This window comes from Canis lupus, chromosome 3 (genome assembly GCF_011100685.1).
Source record: "Canis lupus familiaris isolate Mischka breed German Shepherd chromosome 3, alternate assembly UU_Cfam_GSD_1.0, whole genome shotgun sequence".
Classification (NCBI taxonomy): Eukaryota; Metazoa; Chordata; class Mammalia; order Carnivora; family Canidae; genus Canis; species Canis lupus.
In genome coordinates, this window is record NC_049224.1 from 28681783 (window position 1) to 28698305 (window position 16523).

General features: G+C 34.8%; 1 protein-coding gene across 1 annotated transcript in view; it reads left to right on the forward strand.

The window, feature by feature from the left end:
* Positions 1-16523, forward strand: part of AP3B1 (adaptor related protein complex 3 subunit beta 1) — a 266465-nt gene that overhangs the window by 33899 nt on the left and 216043 nt on the right. Inside the window, 1 exon segment of the mRNA NM_001002974.2 lies at positions 10024-10098. Within this exon segment, the coding sequence (NP_001002974.1) occupies positions 10024-10098 (75 nt within the window).

Sequence of the window (16523 nt, forward strand, 5' to 3'; positions counted from 1 at the left end):
GTTTTTTAAATTCCTCTTTCAAACTGATAAATAAAAATGGATATTCTCATAATCTGGACTATCATAAATGTAATGTAGGTATAAATTATCATAAATATAAATATAAAAAATATAAATATAGCCATATATGCCTAGTACTTATAGATTGCCTCTTATTAGGAAGTTTGTATAAAGGTAACTTTCAAATTTATTTTTCTAACTTACAGGTAAATGACCAGTAATTAAAAATTATTCTTTCACTTTGTTTAATGCCCTCAAGATCTACCCATTTTGTCAAAAATGGCAGGATTCCTTCTTTCTCTTGGCCGAATAATATTCCATTATATCTATATATCTGTATCACCTTTATCCATTCATCAGTTGACAGATTCTTGGGTTGTTTCCATATCTTGGCTACTGTGAATAATGCTGCAGTGAACATGGGAGCACAGATATCTCTTTGAGATACTGATTTTATTTCCTTTGGATATATACCCAGAAAAGGGATTGCTGAATCTCATGATAGTTCTGTGTTAATTTTTTGAGCAAACTTCATACTGTTTTCCATAGTGGCTATACCAATTTACATTGCCACCAACAGTAGAAAGGATTCTCTTTTCTCTATATCATTACCAACACTTATCATCTCTTGTCTTCTTGGTGATAGTTATTCTAAGAGACTTGAGGTTAATACCTCACTTTAAATGTACACAATGTTATATATTAATCATATTTCAATAAATCTGGAAAACTTATTCTTCATTATACAAGTGATGTTAATACGAATGTAAATTTTAAATAATATTGGGGCATAAAAAGTTTCATCTTCTAGATACATTTTAGAACCAAATTCACAAATTTTGTTAAAAATTGTTTTTGAACTTTAAGTAGGATAATATGGAATTAATATATTCCCTTGTTTTCATCCTTCTTTCCCTTTCAATAGCATTATACTTATATTTTGTGGTTTTTATCTTAGAGAGCTTGTGTATTCCTTGTTAGATTCATTTCTGTGTATTTTTAAATCTTGGTGACCATTATGAATGGTCCCCTTCATTAATTATATTGTTAACATTAATTGTTACTGGTATATAGGAAAACAAATGTCTTTTCTGTGTTCTGCATTTGGCATCCTAATTGAACTTTCTTCTTAGCTCTTATAGTTTTTCGTTTCCCTATGCCTGGATTTTCTGGATAATTATATCATTGGGAAGGTATGAAAGATTTAGATTTTATTTTCAAATATTTTTAACCCATTTTTTTATATGGAAAACTAGCCTATTGCGCTCTATGCTGGAATTGGATTAACTCCATAGATCAGTTTTGGGAGAATTAGCATTTTAACAGTATTTGGCTCATGACCCATGATCATGATTCTATTTCTTCACTTGTTTAGGTCATCTATAATTTCTCTCAACAGTGTATTATTTTGGTAATACTTTTTCTAAATATTTTGTTTTGAATGCTATTTATTGAGTGATACATTTCAGTTTTCAAAGAGCAATTGTTTGCTAGTTCTACCTTTTATTAAGTAACTAATAGTTATTTTACTTGAAATTTTTTCAGTGAGCTGTTACAGCAATCATTTGTTCACACTTTTCCTTTTGTTCAGTTTTTAATTTGATTTCTAGGTAGTACCATATTTCTCTGTGGAAGCTTTTAAAATCATTAAAAAATTTTTCTGTTCATGTATGTGTGTGTGTGTGTATCATTTGACAATGCCTTTTGGCTAGAAGTAGTTTGCTGGAGGTCAGTCAGAATTTTACATTGGCTTCAAAGTTTCTTTTGTTTTCTTAATGTAATTTTTAAATTTAAATTTCCCTTTATTTTTCATGAGCCCTGAAAATGAGGTTTTATCACTTTGTACAGTTTCAGGGTAGTTTTTGGGTCTTTTTTTTCATAGTTAAAAACATTTAAAGATTTCTGAATTTAATCTGCCAGAAGTTAGAATGTTGGGTATTTTACCACATTATTTTTTATATATCAAAGTACTGGCAGTGCACATCTGACTATCATAGTTGGTAGTCCTATGATTCAGTAGAGAATCTTTTCAGCAACATCTACCTGTGAAAAACCATAATAATAGTCATAGTTTATTTTATTATCTTTGGTGATATCTGAGACTTAGATTCATGGGGTAATGTTTCCAGTGTTTCATATATATATATATATATTTTTTTTCCCAATGTTTCATATGTTGAATAAAGTCTTATCTATGCTATAGAATCCTTAGGGAAGAAAAGCTACCTACTTCAAAATCTGTGGTCACTTATTACACAGGGACTCAAGTTGAAGCACTCACATATTATTTCTCTTAATATTTCTGAAAAATACATGTCTAATGTTGATAGCACATATCCATATTTTATCTTGGGTTGTGAAATGTGGTGGACTAAGGAGCATTTAGTTAAAATACTGTATTTTAGTATTCAGTATTTTTAGCTAAAATTCTGAGGAGTTGACTGCTTGGAGTTTGGAGGAATGGAATATTTGTATTTAAATCTTTGGTGTTTTGAATCTTTGATGTATTTTCTTTTAGCAAGTATTAGATGTTGAAGGTCTTTCTCAGGTAATTTACTTGGCTTTTAGCAAACCTGAACCTTTCTTTGATGAGAGTCTTAAAATTCTTAGAGTTATTGCTATATCTTATTTCATAGGCATACATATTACAAGGTATTGAATATTGTTTACCCTAAGAACATTAAAAGTAGTTTCAAATTTCCAAGTATTATTGTAAATAGTTTTTAAAAGATCTTAAACCAAATGCCAGTAGTACATTATTGTTGGTTAAATGAGAAAGTTCATATAAGAAGAAGAAACTAATGTATAATTCTTACTGTCTCCAGTTAATGTATAATAGACATTTTCGACTAAACCTAGGCATTGCTCATTCCTCTCTTCCTTCCCTCCTTCAACAAGAATGTTTCATTTGTGTACATACTTTAAAAGGATTCATCTTGTGCCTGATGCTGGCATCTTTTCATTGTTTTTGGGTTGGAAATTGCTTAAAGGGTGAGGATTTTTCCGCCATGTCGATATTCATCAAAACCAGTTCCATAAGCAGGCATGTATTTTTAGTAGTGATAGAGCGCCTTAGTGAATTTTCTCTGTTTTGCTCCACTGTTACTCTCTGAGATATAAATCAAAGATCAATTCTTTTTCCATTTCTTCATTTATTCTTGATTGCTGATTTTTAAGAGTTGCATTTGGGTCTGAAACTCTGCAAGATCTATCTCTTTGCTTCTCTCCCCTTCCTTTCCCTTCTTTTCCTTCCCTTCCCTTCCTTCCCATTTCCTCTTTCCCCTTTCTCTCTTGCCCCTCCCTTCCATCTTTCCTTCTTTCCTTTTAAATTAGCCAGTATTTATAAATTGAAAATATTGAACTTTTAAAAATAAGCCATCCTTATAACTGAAAAAAATGAGGACAGTTAAATTTAGAGAAGCACAATTTCTCTTTTCTTCCTGACTTAAAAAATTAATATGGATTTTTGGATCTGGATTATTCATTACTTATAGAAGAACAAGAACAACACGAAAGTCAGTCATTTGTTATACACCACAGTAACAGAACGAAGAGGCGAAAAAATCCCACATGATCATCTCAATTGATAGAGAAAAAGAATTTGGCACAATTCAATACTCTTTCATGATTGTAAACATTCAACAAACTAGGGCTAGGAGGAAACTGACCCAACATACTACAGGCTGTTTATGAAAAACCCACAGCTGGCATCATAGTCAGTGGTGAAAGACTGAAAGCCTTCAATAAGGAAACAGACAGGGATGCTTGTTTTTGTCTCTTCTGTTCAATATAGTATTGGAAGTTTTAGTTATAGTAGTTAGGCAAGAAAAAGAAAAGGCATCCAAATTGCAAAGGAAGAGCTAAAATTATCTTTGTTCACAGACAAAATGATTTCATATTTAGAAAACTAAATATTTTACCAAAAACTTTTAAAAGTAGTAAACAATTCAGCCAAGGTGCAGTATAAAAAAACAACACATAGCAATTCGTTGCGTCCAGCACAAACAATGATAATCTGAGAAGGAAATTAAGAAAATTGTCCCATTTACAATAGCTTCAAAAAAGAATAAAATACCTAGGAATAAACTTAACCAACGGGCAAAAGACTCATACCTTGAAAACTGCAAAATATTGCTGAAAGAAAAGACACAAATGGAAAGACATCCTCTCTTTATGGATTGGAAGACTTGATATTTTTAAGATGTCAGTATCAAAGTGATTTACATAATCAGTATGTAATCAGGGACCATCAAACTCCCAGTGATGTTATTTGCAAAAACAGAAAAATCTATCCTAAAATTCATATTGACTCTGAATAGCCCAAACATTCTTGAACAAATTTATTTATAAGTCTCGTACTTCCTGATTTGAAGACTTAATTCAAAGCTACAGTAATCAGGGGATCCCTGGGTGGCGCAGCGGTTTGGCGCCTGCCTTTGGCCCAGGGCGCGATCCTGGAGACCCAGGATCGAATCCCACGTCGGGCTCCCGGTGCATGGAGCCTGCTTCTCCCTCTGCCTGTGTCTCTGCCTCTCCCTCTCTCTCTGTGTGACTATCATAAATAAATAAAATTAAAAAAAAAAAAAGCTACAGTAATCAAAACAGTGTGGTAGTGTCACAGAGACAGACATATCTACCCAGTAGAGCATGCAGAAGTAATACCTTATGTATATAATCAAATGATTTTTGACAAGGGAGAGTGACCATTCAATAGTAAAAGGATAGTCCTCAACAAATGGTGTTGGGAGTCTAGATATCTACCTGGAAGAAAATGAATTTAGACCTCTTCCTCATGCTATATATAAAATAAGGCAAAATGAATCAAAGACCTACAGGTAAGAGTTAAAACTTATAGAGGAAACACAGGACTAAAACTTAATGACATTAGATTCATCAAAGGTTTCACTAAAATGTGAGCAACAAAATAAAAAAAAAAGGGTGTAATTTGAGCTGTATCGAAATTAAAATCTTTGTGTATCATATGACATCAGCAGTGTGATGAGGCACCCACAGAATGGGAAAAAATATTTTGAAATCTATAAAAAACCATCCCTTCATCATATAGGAATTAATACCTAGTGTATGTAAAGAACTCATACAATTCAATATCTAAAAAGCAGCCCGACTGAAAATAGGTAAAGTATTTGGACATTTTTCTTGTTTTATACTTAAGTAGTAGGTAATATTAGGGCCATTTATGGTTAGATGATAAGTTATGCCAGGAAAGGAGGTCTTCTATATGCACTTACTCCCCAGTAGAAAGTAATGTGTAATTTTATTCCAGAGTATATGACTTGAACTACATCACATAGAAATACTTTGGAATTGCTGTCATATCTGAAAGAATCTGGTATGTCTTTTTATCGTATCTGAAATAAAAAATGTCCTGGATTAATTCAGTAGCAAAAAGAATATAATAGAAGAAAGAACCAGAAGTTGAAGACAGATCATTAGAAATTAGTCAATTTGCAGAGTAGATTAAAAGGAAAAGAAATGAATACAGCCTCAGGGTTTTGTTGGATAATACCTAAAGACCTAATATATGTTTAAAAGAAGAGAAAGAGATTGGGACAGTGAAAATATTTCAAGAAATAATGGTTGGTAACTACCCAAATTAATGAATGACTTAAACTTAGGGTTGAAAAGTTCAGAATATCCCAGTCATAATAAACTCAAAGAAAACCATGCCTAATCGCAAAGCAATTGTACTGTATAAAACCAAAAATAAAAAGTAATCTTGGATGTACCTGGGGAAAAAAATGATACATATAAGGACCAGTGATTTAAGTAACTCTGTATTTCTCATCAGAAACCGTGGCAGCCAGAAGACAGTGGAACTTTTTATTTATATATGTATGTATGTATGTATGTGCGCAAGCAGGGGAGGGGCAAAGGGAGAGGGAGAGAGAATCTTAAGCAGGCTCCATGCTGAGGCTCCATTCTCAGCATGGAGCTTGACACTGGGCTTGATCTCACAACTCTGAGATCATGACCTGAACTGAAATGAAGAGTCAGATGCTCAATTGACTGAGCTTCCTAGGTGCCTCTGGAGCATCTTTTAAGTACTGAAAGAAAAAAGAGGTGATACTTGAACAACACAGGTTTGAATTGCATGGGTCCACTTATGCGTATTATTTTTATAGTATAGTACTGTGTATTTCCTTTTCCTTATGATTTTCTTAATATTTTCTTTTTTCTAGCTGTATTGTAAGAATACAGTATATAACACATATAACATGCAAAATATGTGTTAATAGACTGTTTATATTATCAGTAGGGCTTCCAGTCAACAGTAGGCTATTAATATGAGGGGAGGAGTCAAAAGTTACATACACATGGATATTCAACTTGGCAGGAGGTTGGTGCCCCCTAACCCCTGCATTGTCCCAGGGTCCACCATATTTGGTAAGCATAAAGGACTAATTTTATTCTTCTTACATTATACTGAGAGGTTTTTAATGGCTATAGATAAAATATATATGGTAGCTATAATATAAAGGCTAGCAGGCAGGTAGGATTGAAAGGGCCTATCTGGTAAGGTTTCTACATTTTATTTGTCCTGATTCAGTATTAACTCAAAGTAGACTGTGAAAGATAGACTTCTCTATCTATCTAAATAATCCCTAGGGGAAGAACCACTAAAAGTTTTACAAGAATATGCAGGCAAAATAAATCAATTTAAAAGTTAAAATAGTAAATACTTAAATGCTCCCAAATAATGGGAATGACAGGGGTCAGGCAAAAACACAGGCAGTAACAAGAAAACAGGTAGTAAAACTGTAGACATGAATCAAACCACATCAAAATTACATTAAATGTGAGTGATCTAAAATTACCAACTAAAATAGATTGTTAGATAGTTGAAAATATCAGGATGCAACTCTATGTTCTCTAGGAGAAACCAGCTTTTATTTATTTTTTTTAGAGATTACTCATTTATTTAGTTGAGAGAGAGAGATAGCAAGAGAGAACCTGAGTTGTGGAGAGGGACAGAAGGAGAAGCAGACTCCCTGCTGATCAAGGAGCCTGATGCTGATTAGGGAACTCGATTCAGGGCTTGATCTCAGTACCCTGGGATCCTGACCCAAGCTGAAGGCAGTCACTTAACTGACTGAGCTACCCAAGTGCCCCAAGGAGAAACCCACTTTTATTATAAAGACATAGATAAATTAAAAATGTAAGGATGGGAAATTTATACTAGGAAAACACTAAACATTAAAAAGCAGCTCTCACCCCCACCTTAGCACTTTCATTTTTCATATAGTCCTTTTGTTTCTCATAGTACTCTCTTTTACCATCTCACGTATTATCTTTGTTTATTGTCATTCGCCTTCATTAGTAGTTAATCTTTAATGGGCAAGTGTATACTGTTTACAGTTGTATCATCAAGGTCTACAATAGTCCCTGGCATGTAGTGTTCTCTCAGCAAATATTTGTTAAATGAATTTGACTCAAGGATTTTTTTTCTTCCCTCATCTGTTAGCATCTTTATATATGTAGAACAGCTGGGGAATCCTTGGAATTGTATATAGTAGGACAGGTTGTTATTGAATAACTGAAACAGTGGACCCTAGAGAACATTTGATCCCTGTCTTCTTATTTTACAAGTGAGGAAATTGAGGCAGGTGTAAAATCATACAAAGATGTTTTAGGTGCAGTATTTTGTGAACTTCTGTACTACTCAGCAGGTTTATAGAATATTCAAATCAGGATACCTAGGCAGCTCAGTCAGTTAAGCGTCTTTCAGCTCAAGTCATGATCTCAGGGTCCTGGGATTGAGCCCTGTGTGGGGCTTCCTGCCCCATAGGGAATCTGCTTCTCCCTCTCCCTCTGCCACTCCCCCGCTCCCTGCTCGTGCTCTCTCTTGCTCACTTGCTTCTCTTGCTCACTTGCTTTCTCTCTCAAATAAATAAATAAAATCTTAAAAAAAAAAAAAACACAAAATACTCAAATCATAATATGACATGTAAGGAAATAGAATATAAAAAGACTAGCTTGTATTAGAGTATTATTAAAGCTATCCTATAGAGAGGTCTTTTTTTTTTTTTAAGACTTTATTTATTCATGAGAGAGAGAGAAAGGCAGAGACATAGCAGAGGGAGAAGCAGGCTCCCCACGGGGGGCCTGATGTGGGACTCGATCCCAGGACCCTGGGATCATGACATGAGTCTAAAGTATAGGCTCAACTACTGAGCCACCCAGGTGCCCCTGTAGAAAGGTCTTATTGAGAAATTGTTAACTGGGATTATTATGCTTAAAATATCACTTATATATTGTAAAACATTTGTTATACATTTTTAAAACTAATACTCTATTTTTTAACTAGTTTCTTAGATTTAATGTGTAATTCATAAAGAACCCCTTTTCAGGAAGTTATCCTATAGTTTAAACTTTATTTTGTAGCTACCAAAGTCTTGACTACTAATAGACCTGAAGATATATTCTGGTAATAAGAGTAAAGGAAATGGGGGTATAGGGAGACATACAATTAAAATAAATAGAAATGAAACATAGCACATAGAAAATTCCAGATGAAAAGTGTGAATTAAAAAATTCTAGAGGAAATTAGAATTGGATGACATAGTAGGCTAAATATTAGAAGATGGTTCTAGGAAGGGATAATGATTAAAGTTCGAGAGAATGTGTAAAGTAAAAAGAATTGATTTGGTAGTGTGATATGAGTATAGGCATAGAGGGACTAGAGAATGTTCTGGTAGTAGTAGGTCAATTTACTTTGATAATTACATAGTGTAAAACAATAATGATTGATGTGCTTAAAAGAAATGTTGCAAATTGTGAGGGCGTTTAATATTAAGTGAAATAGTTTGGATTCTTAGACAGTCAGGGGCTTTTGAAATCTTTGATAGAGGCTGACAGTGTGCATGGAAGTGTTTTAAGCTTGTGAAACTGTCAGTGATGTACATTATGGACAGGAATCAGAGACCATTGGAAAAGTCCTTTGTGAGGTCATAGTGACCTATTTTAGGATAGTAACAGTGAGAATTAATGTGATTGTACAAATAAATTACAATGGGACTTAGATATTTTGTAGATTTGAGTAATTCTGTTGGTTTCTGGTATCTGGGAAAACTGGTGGAAATAGGAAGTTGTAGCATGAATGCCATTTTATTATAAGTGGTTTTAGACAGCAAGTTTGAAATGAGAGGACATCTAATAATGTCCAGTTACAGAAGTGGAATTAGGGCTGAGAGTTAAGGCTAGAGTTTGGAGAGTTGATCCCCATACTGGTGAGAGTTAAGTCATGAAGGTGAATGAAATGTTAGAAGTTTCAGAGATTGTAGAGTAGTATAGCTTGAAAAGATGGTGGTGCACAGAACTTTAGTGGGCAGAGAAGAGGACTTGGTGAAAGGAACTTTGAAGAGTAATAGTTGGAGAAGTAGGGAAACCCATGATGAGAAGGCCAGGGGAGAAATAGTTTGTCCCAAATAACATTGATTTCACACACCCCTGGCCATCCCCATTGCAAATGCGGTATAACTTTAAGAACCTGGAAAATAAAGAACAATGTAAATATTTAAAAGTATTTATAGTCTCATTAGCTATAAATGAAAACTATTGTAAATAAATATCTTATTGTGTCTTAAATTACTGTATATTTTTTCTTTAATGTGTCTATATATTTGTATATTAATACACAAGTCATTATTTGTTCTTTGATGCAGATAGTTGAGATAAGTAATAAGTAAGATAACTCAAAAAGATTTCAGCTTGTTGGGACGCCTGGGTGGCTCAGTGGTTGAGTGTCTGAGTCCTGCATCAGGTTCCCTGCATGGAGCCTGCTTCTCCCTCTGCCTAGGTCTCTGTGCCCACCCCCCCCCCCCCATCTCTCTCATGAAGAAATAAATAAAATCTTAAAAAAAAAAGATTTCAGCTTGTTAACATCATAGCTTATTTGCTGATTCAGTTTTCTAAATATTTAATGTATGTAGAATTTGTTTTTTTTTTTCCAGAATACTAATTTTAAAAAGATTTTAGCTCTAATACTCCACTTTTATTCTTCAGATGATTGCAAAAGGGAAAAATGCATCTGAACTGTTTCCTGCTGTTGTGAAGAATGTGGCCAGTAAAAATATTGAGGTACCTTTTTTTTTTTTAAGATTTTATTGATTTATTTATTTTACAGAGAGTGTGCCAGTGCGCACGTATGTGCTGAGTGAAGTTGGGGGTGTGGCAAGGGAAGAGCAGAGCGGGAGGGAGAGAGAGGGAGGAGGGGAAAGAATCTCAAGCAGACACTGTGAGCAATCCTGGGATCATGACCCCAGCTAAAACCAGGGGTCTGACACTTAACCACTCAACTGGCTGAGCCACCCAGGTGCCCTTGGGATACTATTTTGATTCATTATTTTCATGATTCCTTTTGTTGTAAAAGAATCATGTATTTTTCAGTTACTTTGAAATGCAACAAGATCCGTAAGTATCACTAGATTTTTTTTGTTATAGTTAAGATATCCATAATCTTTTTTTTTTTTTTTTTTTTTTTTACTTTTCTGACACCTCCTGCTTAAAACCCAAAAGGTCAGAAGGATTGTGAGGCCCCGCTTTCACGGTCTGTATTCGTACTGAAAATCAAGGTCAAGCGAGCTTTTGCCCTTCTGTTGCAGGGGAGGTTTTTGTCCTCCCTGAGCTCGCCTTAGGACACCTGCATTACCATTTGATAGGGTTGCCCCCCGCCCCCAGGTGAGACCCTCAGGGCTTGCCCCCCTCCCCCACCAGGTCAGTGAAAAATACGATAAGAGTAGTGGTATTTCACCAGCGGCCCCGCAAGGATGGTGGCCCCCGTCCCACCCCCTCATGGGGATGGAGGGGCACCAGGGGCCTCCCACTTAAGGATATCCATAATCTTAAATTAATAAACAGTATTTGGATTTTTGGGTGGAAAATGTGAAAAGTAAATTGAGATTAATTCACCTGGGTGAATGATGATCATATTCTTAGAAGCCTGTGTACTTTAAATTCTGCTCTAGGTATTTAATTTTGAGATAGCACATGTCCAGTGAAACAGACCTAAGTTCATGCAGTATTAGGCCAGTGTTTGAACCCAAGTATTATCTCTCCAAATATAGTGTTCTTTTTGAAACATTTTAGTTTTGGTATACCCTGCCTCTGTACAGCAGGAGGTGGGCAAAAGCAGGATGTGTCATGAGCCTTTGATTACTTTTCTCTGTGTGCATTTCTCAATGGTGTTTGAAACAGAAAATCAAAGAACTTTGAGGCCAAGGTAATGTTGGGTCAAATGGACGAATGGCTTTTGATAGAGTGCGAAAGAAAAAATAAGAGCCTGTGTAGAAACCATTGAATAAGATGAGTAGGATGAAGAGTTCAGTGAAGGGGATAAGAGATTGATTTGAGCAAATGGCTTGTTTTTAAAAGAATAAAAGGCAGTTAGGAAGAGGATTGAATGATCATGTCTCTCATGCATCTCACTGTCAACTGGTATGGTAGTGATTGTCTGGAGGATATGTTTACTCAGTAGGAAGTAGTGATATATGTATGAGAATGAAAATGTCAGCACACATGCTTCCTCTTTGCCCATTGCTAACAACTGTGAACATCCACTGTGAGGAATGTGCTTGGCTCTGTTTTTGGGTCTGGAAAGTTTGACAGAAAGAGCACTCTCCATTGAAGAATATTTTCAAGGACTTAGTGACATCTGGGCAGATGTTTTAGGAGGCGATAGATGGAGTATAAGAAGCAGAAATTAAGGATATAAGGAAGTTTTTCACTTATAATCAAGTATTAATATTGCTGTTAAAGCTGTATCTCGGGGCAGCCCCGGTGGCGCAGCGGTTTAGCGCCGCCTACAGCCCAGGGTGTGATCCTGGAGACCCGGGATCGAGTCCCACATCAGGCTCCCTGCATGGTGCCTGCTTCTCCCTCTGCCTGTGTCTCTGCCTCTCTTTCTCTAGCTGTGTCTCTATGAATAAATAAATAAAATCTTTAAAAAAAATTTAAAAAAAAGCTGTATCTCTGTTTTATTTAGTAGGTGTACAGTGTACATTTTTATCTTATAACAGTCTACCGCTAGGATTTACAATATCACTGCTTTCAAGGAACATAATAACACTTCACATATACTTTGAAAACCTTAGGACAATATAATTCCATTTCTTCCTCCTAAATTTCCCATGATATCATGCATTTTACTTCTAAAAATGCTAAAACCGCCTAAAAATAAATGGTTATTTTTAGTCAGTCATCTTTTTGAAAGATTATTGAAGGATGCCTGAGTAGCTCAGTGGTTAAGCATCTGCCTTTGGGTTGGGACATGACCCTGGAGTCCCGGGTTTGAGTCCCACATCAGTTTCCCCTTGGGAGCCTGCTTTTCCCTCTGCCTATGTCTCTGCCTCTATTTCTCATGAATTAAAAAAAAAAAAGATTATTGAAATATAGTTAATATGCCAAAACTTTTAAAGCGTGCTGTTCAATGACATGTAGTGTATTTACAGAATTATACAAGCATTACTACCATCTACTTCCTCTACATTTTTGTCACCTCAAAAAGTAATCCTGCTTTCATTAGCAGTCATGCCTTTTATACCCCATCCCTAGGCAGCCAATAATCTACTTTCTGTTTCTATGGATTTGGCTATTCTGGGCATTTCATATAAATGAAGCCATATAGTATGTGATGTTTGTGTCTGGCTCCTTTTACTTAGTGTGATGTTTTCCAAGTCCGTCCATGTTATAGTGTGTATCAGTACCTCATTCCTCTTTATTGCTGAATAATATTCTGTGGTATGGATATAGTGAGTTTTGTATATTCATTCATCAGTGGCACTTGGGTTGTTTTCACTTTTTAGCTATCGTGAATAACATTACTTTAAACACGTTGTACAAGTTTGTGTGTGGACCTATGTGTTTATTTCTCTTGTAGTGATTTTATGGTTACTATATGTTTTTTTGAGGACTTACCAAACTCTTTTCAACAGTAGCTGCATCATTTTATGTTTCTATCAATAATGTATGTGAGTTATAATTTCTCCACATCCTCAATGATACTTTTCTTTTTTGAAAAAATTACTTTCTTTTAGATTATAGCTATCCTAGAGGGTATAAAGTGGAATCTCATTGCTGCTTTTGCAGTTTTTGATTTGCTTTTCTCTAGTAAAAAACCGTTGAGCATCTATTGGCCAGTTCTACATCTTCTTTGGAAAAATGTCTATTTAGATTCTTTTAACATTTTGAAATCGAATTGTCTTTCTGGGGCAGCCTGAGTGGCTTAGCAGTTTAGTGCCACCTTCAGCCCAGTGCCTGATCCTGGAGACCTGGGATCCAGTCCCGTGTTGGGCTCCCAGCATGGAGCCTGCTTCTCCCTCTGCCTGTGTCTCTGCCTCTCTCTCTCTGTATCTCTCATGAATAAATAAATAAAATCTAAAAAAGAAAAAATAATTGTCTTTCTGTTTATTGTTAGAATTCTTTATATATCATGAACACTAGACTCATATCTGGTGTCTAATTTGCATATATTTTCTCTTGTTGTATGGATTATCTTCATTTTCTTGATCATGTCCTTTGAAGCACATTTTACATTTTCATGAACTCCAATTCATCTCTTTTTATTTGTTTGCTTATACTTTAGGTATTATACTTAAGAAATGGATGCTTAATCCAAAGTCATGGAGATTTATACTTGTCTTTCATAAGAGTTCTGTAGATTCAGCTTTAATATAGTACTGTGATCCATTTTTAATTCATCTGGGTGCTTAATCCAAGGATCCAATGATTTATACTTGTCTTTCCTAAGAGTTCTATAGATTTAACTTTTATATATATGGCTGTGATCCACTTTGAATCTCCAAGAAACTACTTATCTGCTTTCTGTCACTATAGTTTTGTCATTTTTTGAATTTCTTATAAATTAAACCAGATAGTATGGTATCTCTTTGTTTGATTTCCTTTACTGAGGAGTCTTGAGATTCACCTATGCTGTTTCATGTTGTCACATTTTGTTCCTTTTTGCTATAATCTGATGTTTCACAATTTTTACATTGACTTGTTACACTGCACTTGAATAAAATGCTATATGTGGTCATGTATTTTAATTTTTCTTGTATTTTAATTTTTTTTTCTTTTCTAAATACCTAGATCAATTGCATTGTCTGAGAAATGGATATTTAGTTTTAAGAAAATAGTGTATGGAGTTTTCCAGAGTGGTTGTACCATTTATATTCCCACCAGCAATTGTATATGAATTCCAGTTGGTTCACATCGTTTCTGACTTGATCTTATTAGACTAGATCTTATTAGACTCAACATTAGCCACTTTGGTAGGTGTATAATGTTATTTCGTTGTGCCTTTCTTTGCATTTTCTTATATTTAGTGATGCTGAGCATCTTTTTATGATTTATTGGTTAGTTGTATCTCTTCTAAACTATTCAGATCTTTAGCTTGTTTTTAAATTTTTTTCTTATTTTAAAGTGTAAAAATTCTGGTACCAGTCTTCTGTCAGATAGTTATTTACTCTTATTTATTTTCTCTTGGTCTGTGGCCTGCCTTTTTTGTTTTAATATCTTTTTAAAAAAACAAACATTTGATTTTTGATAAAGTCCATTTTATCTGTTTTTTTTTTTTTTTCAGTTATACTTCTTGATTTTTTGTGACTTGTTTAAGAAATCTTTGCCTAACCTAATGTCAAAGATTTTCCTGGTTTGTTCTAAAAGTTTAATAGTTTCAGCTATTGTATTTAGGTCTGTGATCCATGTCATAAGTCTGTGATCCACAGGTTCTGTGATTCACTGGGAGGATTCATAAGACTCAAGATATAGTCATACTGATAGCTATGATTTATTACAGTGAAAAGACACATAGCAAAATTAGGCCCTGAAAGAGGTATGTGAGGTGAAGTCCAGAGGAAATTAGATACAAACTTCCAAGTTTCCTTTCCCAATGTTTTTCCCAGTGACAGTCAATTCCTCCAGCATCAATTGTGACAAAAAGTATGAAGTGGTGTCCACTGGGAAAGCTCATTAGTGACTAAGTGCCCACGTCTTTCGGGGCAGGGGTGGGGCACTGTTCATATAGGCATTAACTGTCTAGCAAGTGCCAAAATTCCAGACTCCCTGAAAGAAAGCAAATGTGTGTTTGTTTTTGTTGAAGATTTTTTTTTTTTAACTTATTCATGAGAGACACACACAAAGAGAGGCAGAGACACAGGCAGAGGGAGAAGCAGGCTCCATGCTGGAAGCCTGATGTGGGACTCAATCCCGGGACTCCAGGATCACACCCCGAGCGAAAGGCAGATGCTCAACCGCTGAGCCACCCAGGCGACCCAAGAAAGCAAATGCTGAGCATAAACCATATTGTTTGTATGTAAACCCTCTTTCTCAGTTAGAGAATGTGGAAATTACCCTTGAAATTCAAGTTCCCAGATGCCATCAGGCCAACTTTGTAAGCAGACTTTCTAAGGATAGCAATCTCTGGCCTACTATATTAATTCTTTACTGTGCACTACATTTTAAATTAGATATTGTGTGTGATATGAGTTAAGATTTGAGATTTCAAAATAATTTTTTTTCCAGATATTCAATTGTTCTGATACCATATTTAAGAAGACCAAATCTTTTCACCCTTTGAATTACCCTGCCTTCTTGTGAAATATTGTTGATCTGTTTTGTGCCATTGATCTGTTTGCCATATCACACTGCCTTGTTTACTATAGTCTTATTTTGAGTCTTGAAGTCTGGTAGCATAAGCACTGCAGTCTTGTTCCGTTTTTAACATTATTTTGGGTAATCTGGGTCCTTTGTCTTTTTATGTAAGTGTTAAAATTAGCATGTCAGTATCTTCAAAAGCCTGTTAGGATTGATTTTGTTTACATTGAATTTATAGATCACTTTGAGAAGAATTACTATCTTTACCGTATTAAGTCTTCCAGCCCGTGAATGTGGTCTTCTGTAATTTCCTTTTGCAGTATCTTGTAGTTTTTGGTATGCAAGTTTTGCACATGCTTTAAATTTAGTTTTTAGGAGTTTTGAGTGCTATTTTAAACAACATTGTGTTTTTGATTTCATTTCCCAATTGGTTATTGCTAGCATGCAGAATTGACTTTGTATATTGATCTTGTGTCCTTGCTAAATTCACTTATTAGTTCTGAAAGCTATTTTATAGATTTCATCGGCTTTGTTACATAAATGATAATATCATGTACAACTATAATTTTATTTTTCTATTCCTTTTTTCTTCTTGTCATATTATATTGAGCACAGCGTACATTACGATGTTGAATAAAAGTGATGAGAATGGTTATCCTTGTCTTGTTTCTCGTTTAGAAAGCACTGAGCCTTTTACCATTGATTATGATATTAGCTATAGGGTTTTTTTGCAGCTGTCTGTAATCCTGTTGAGGAGTTCTTTCTATCCCTACTTTCCTGGAAGTTTTTATAGTGAATGAGTTTTGAAATTTTTTCAAGTGCTTTTTCAGTAACTACTGAAATTATCATGATTTTTCTCTATTCTCTTAATATGGTAAATGAATAGGATTGATTTTCACTTACTAAACTTT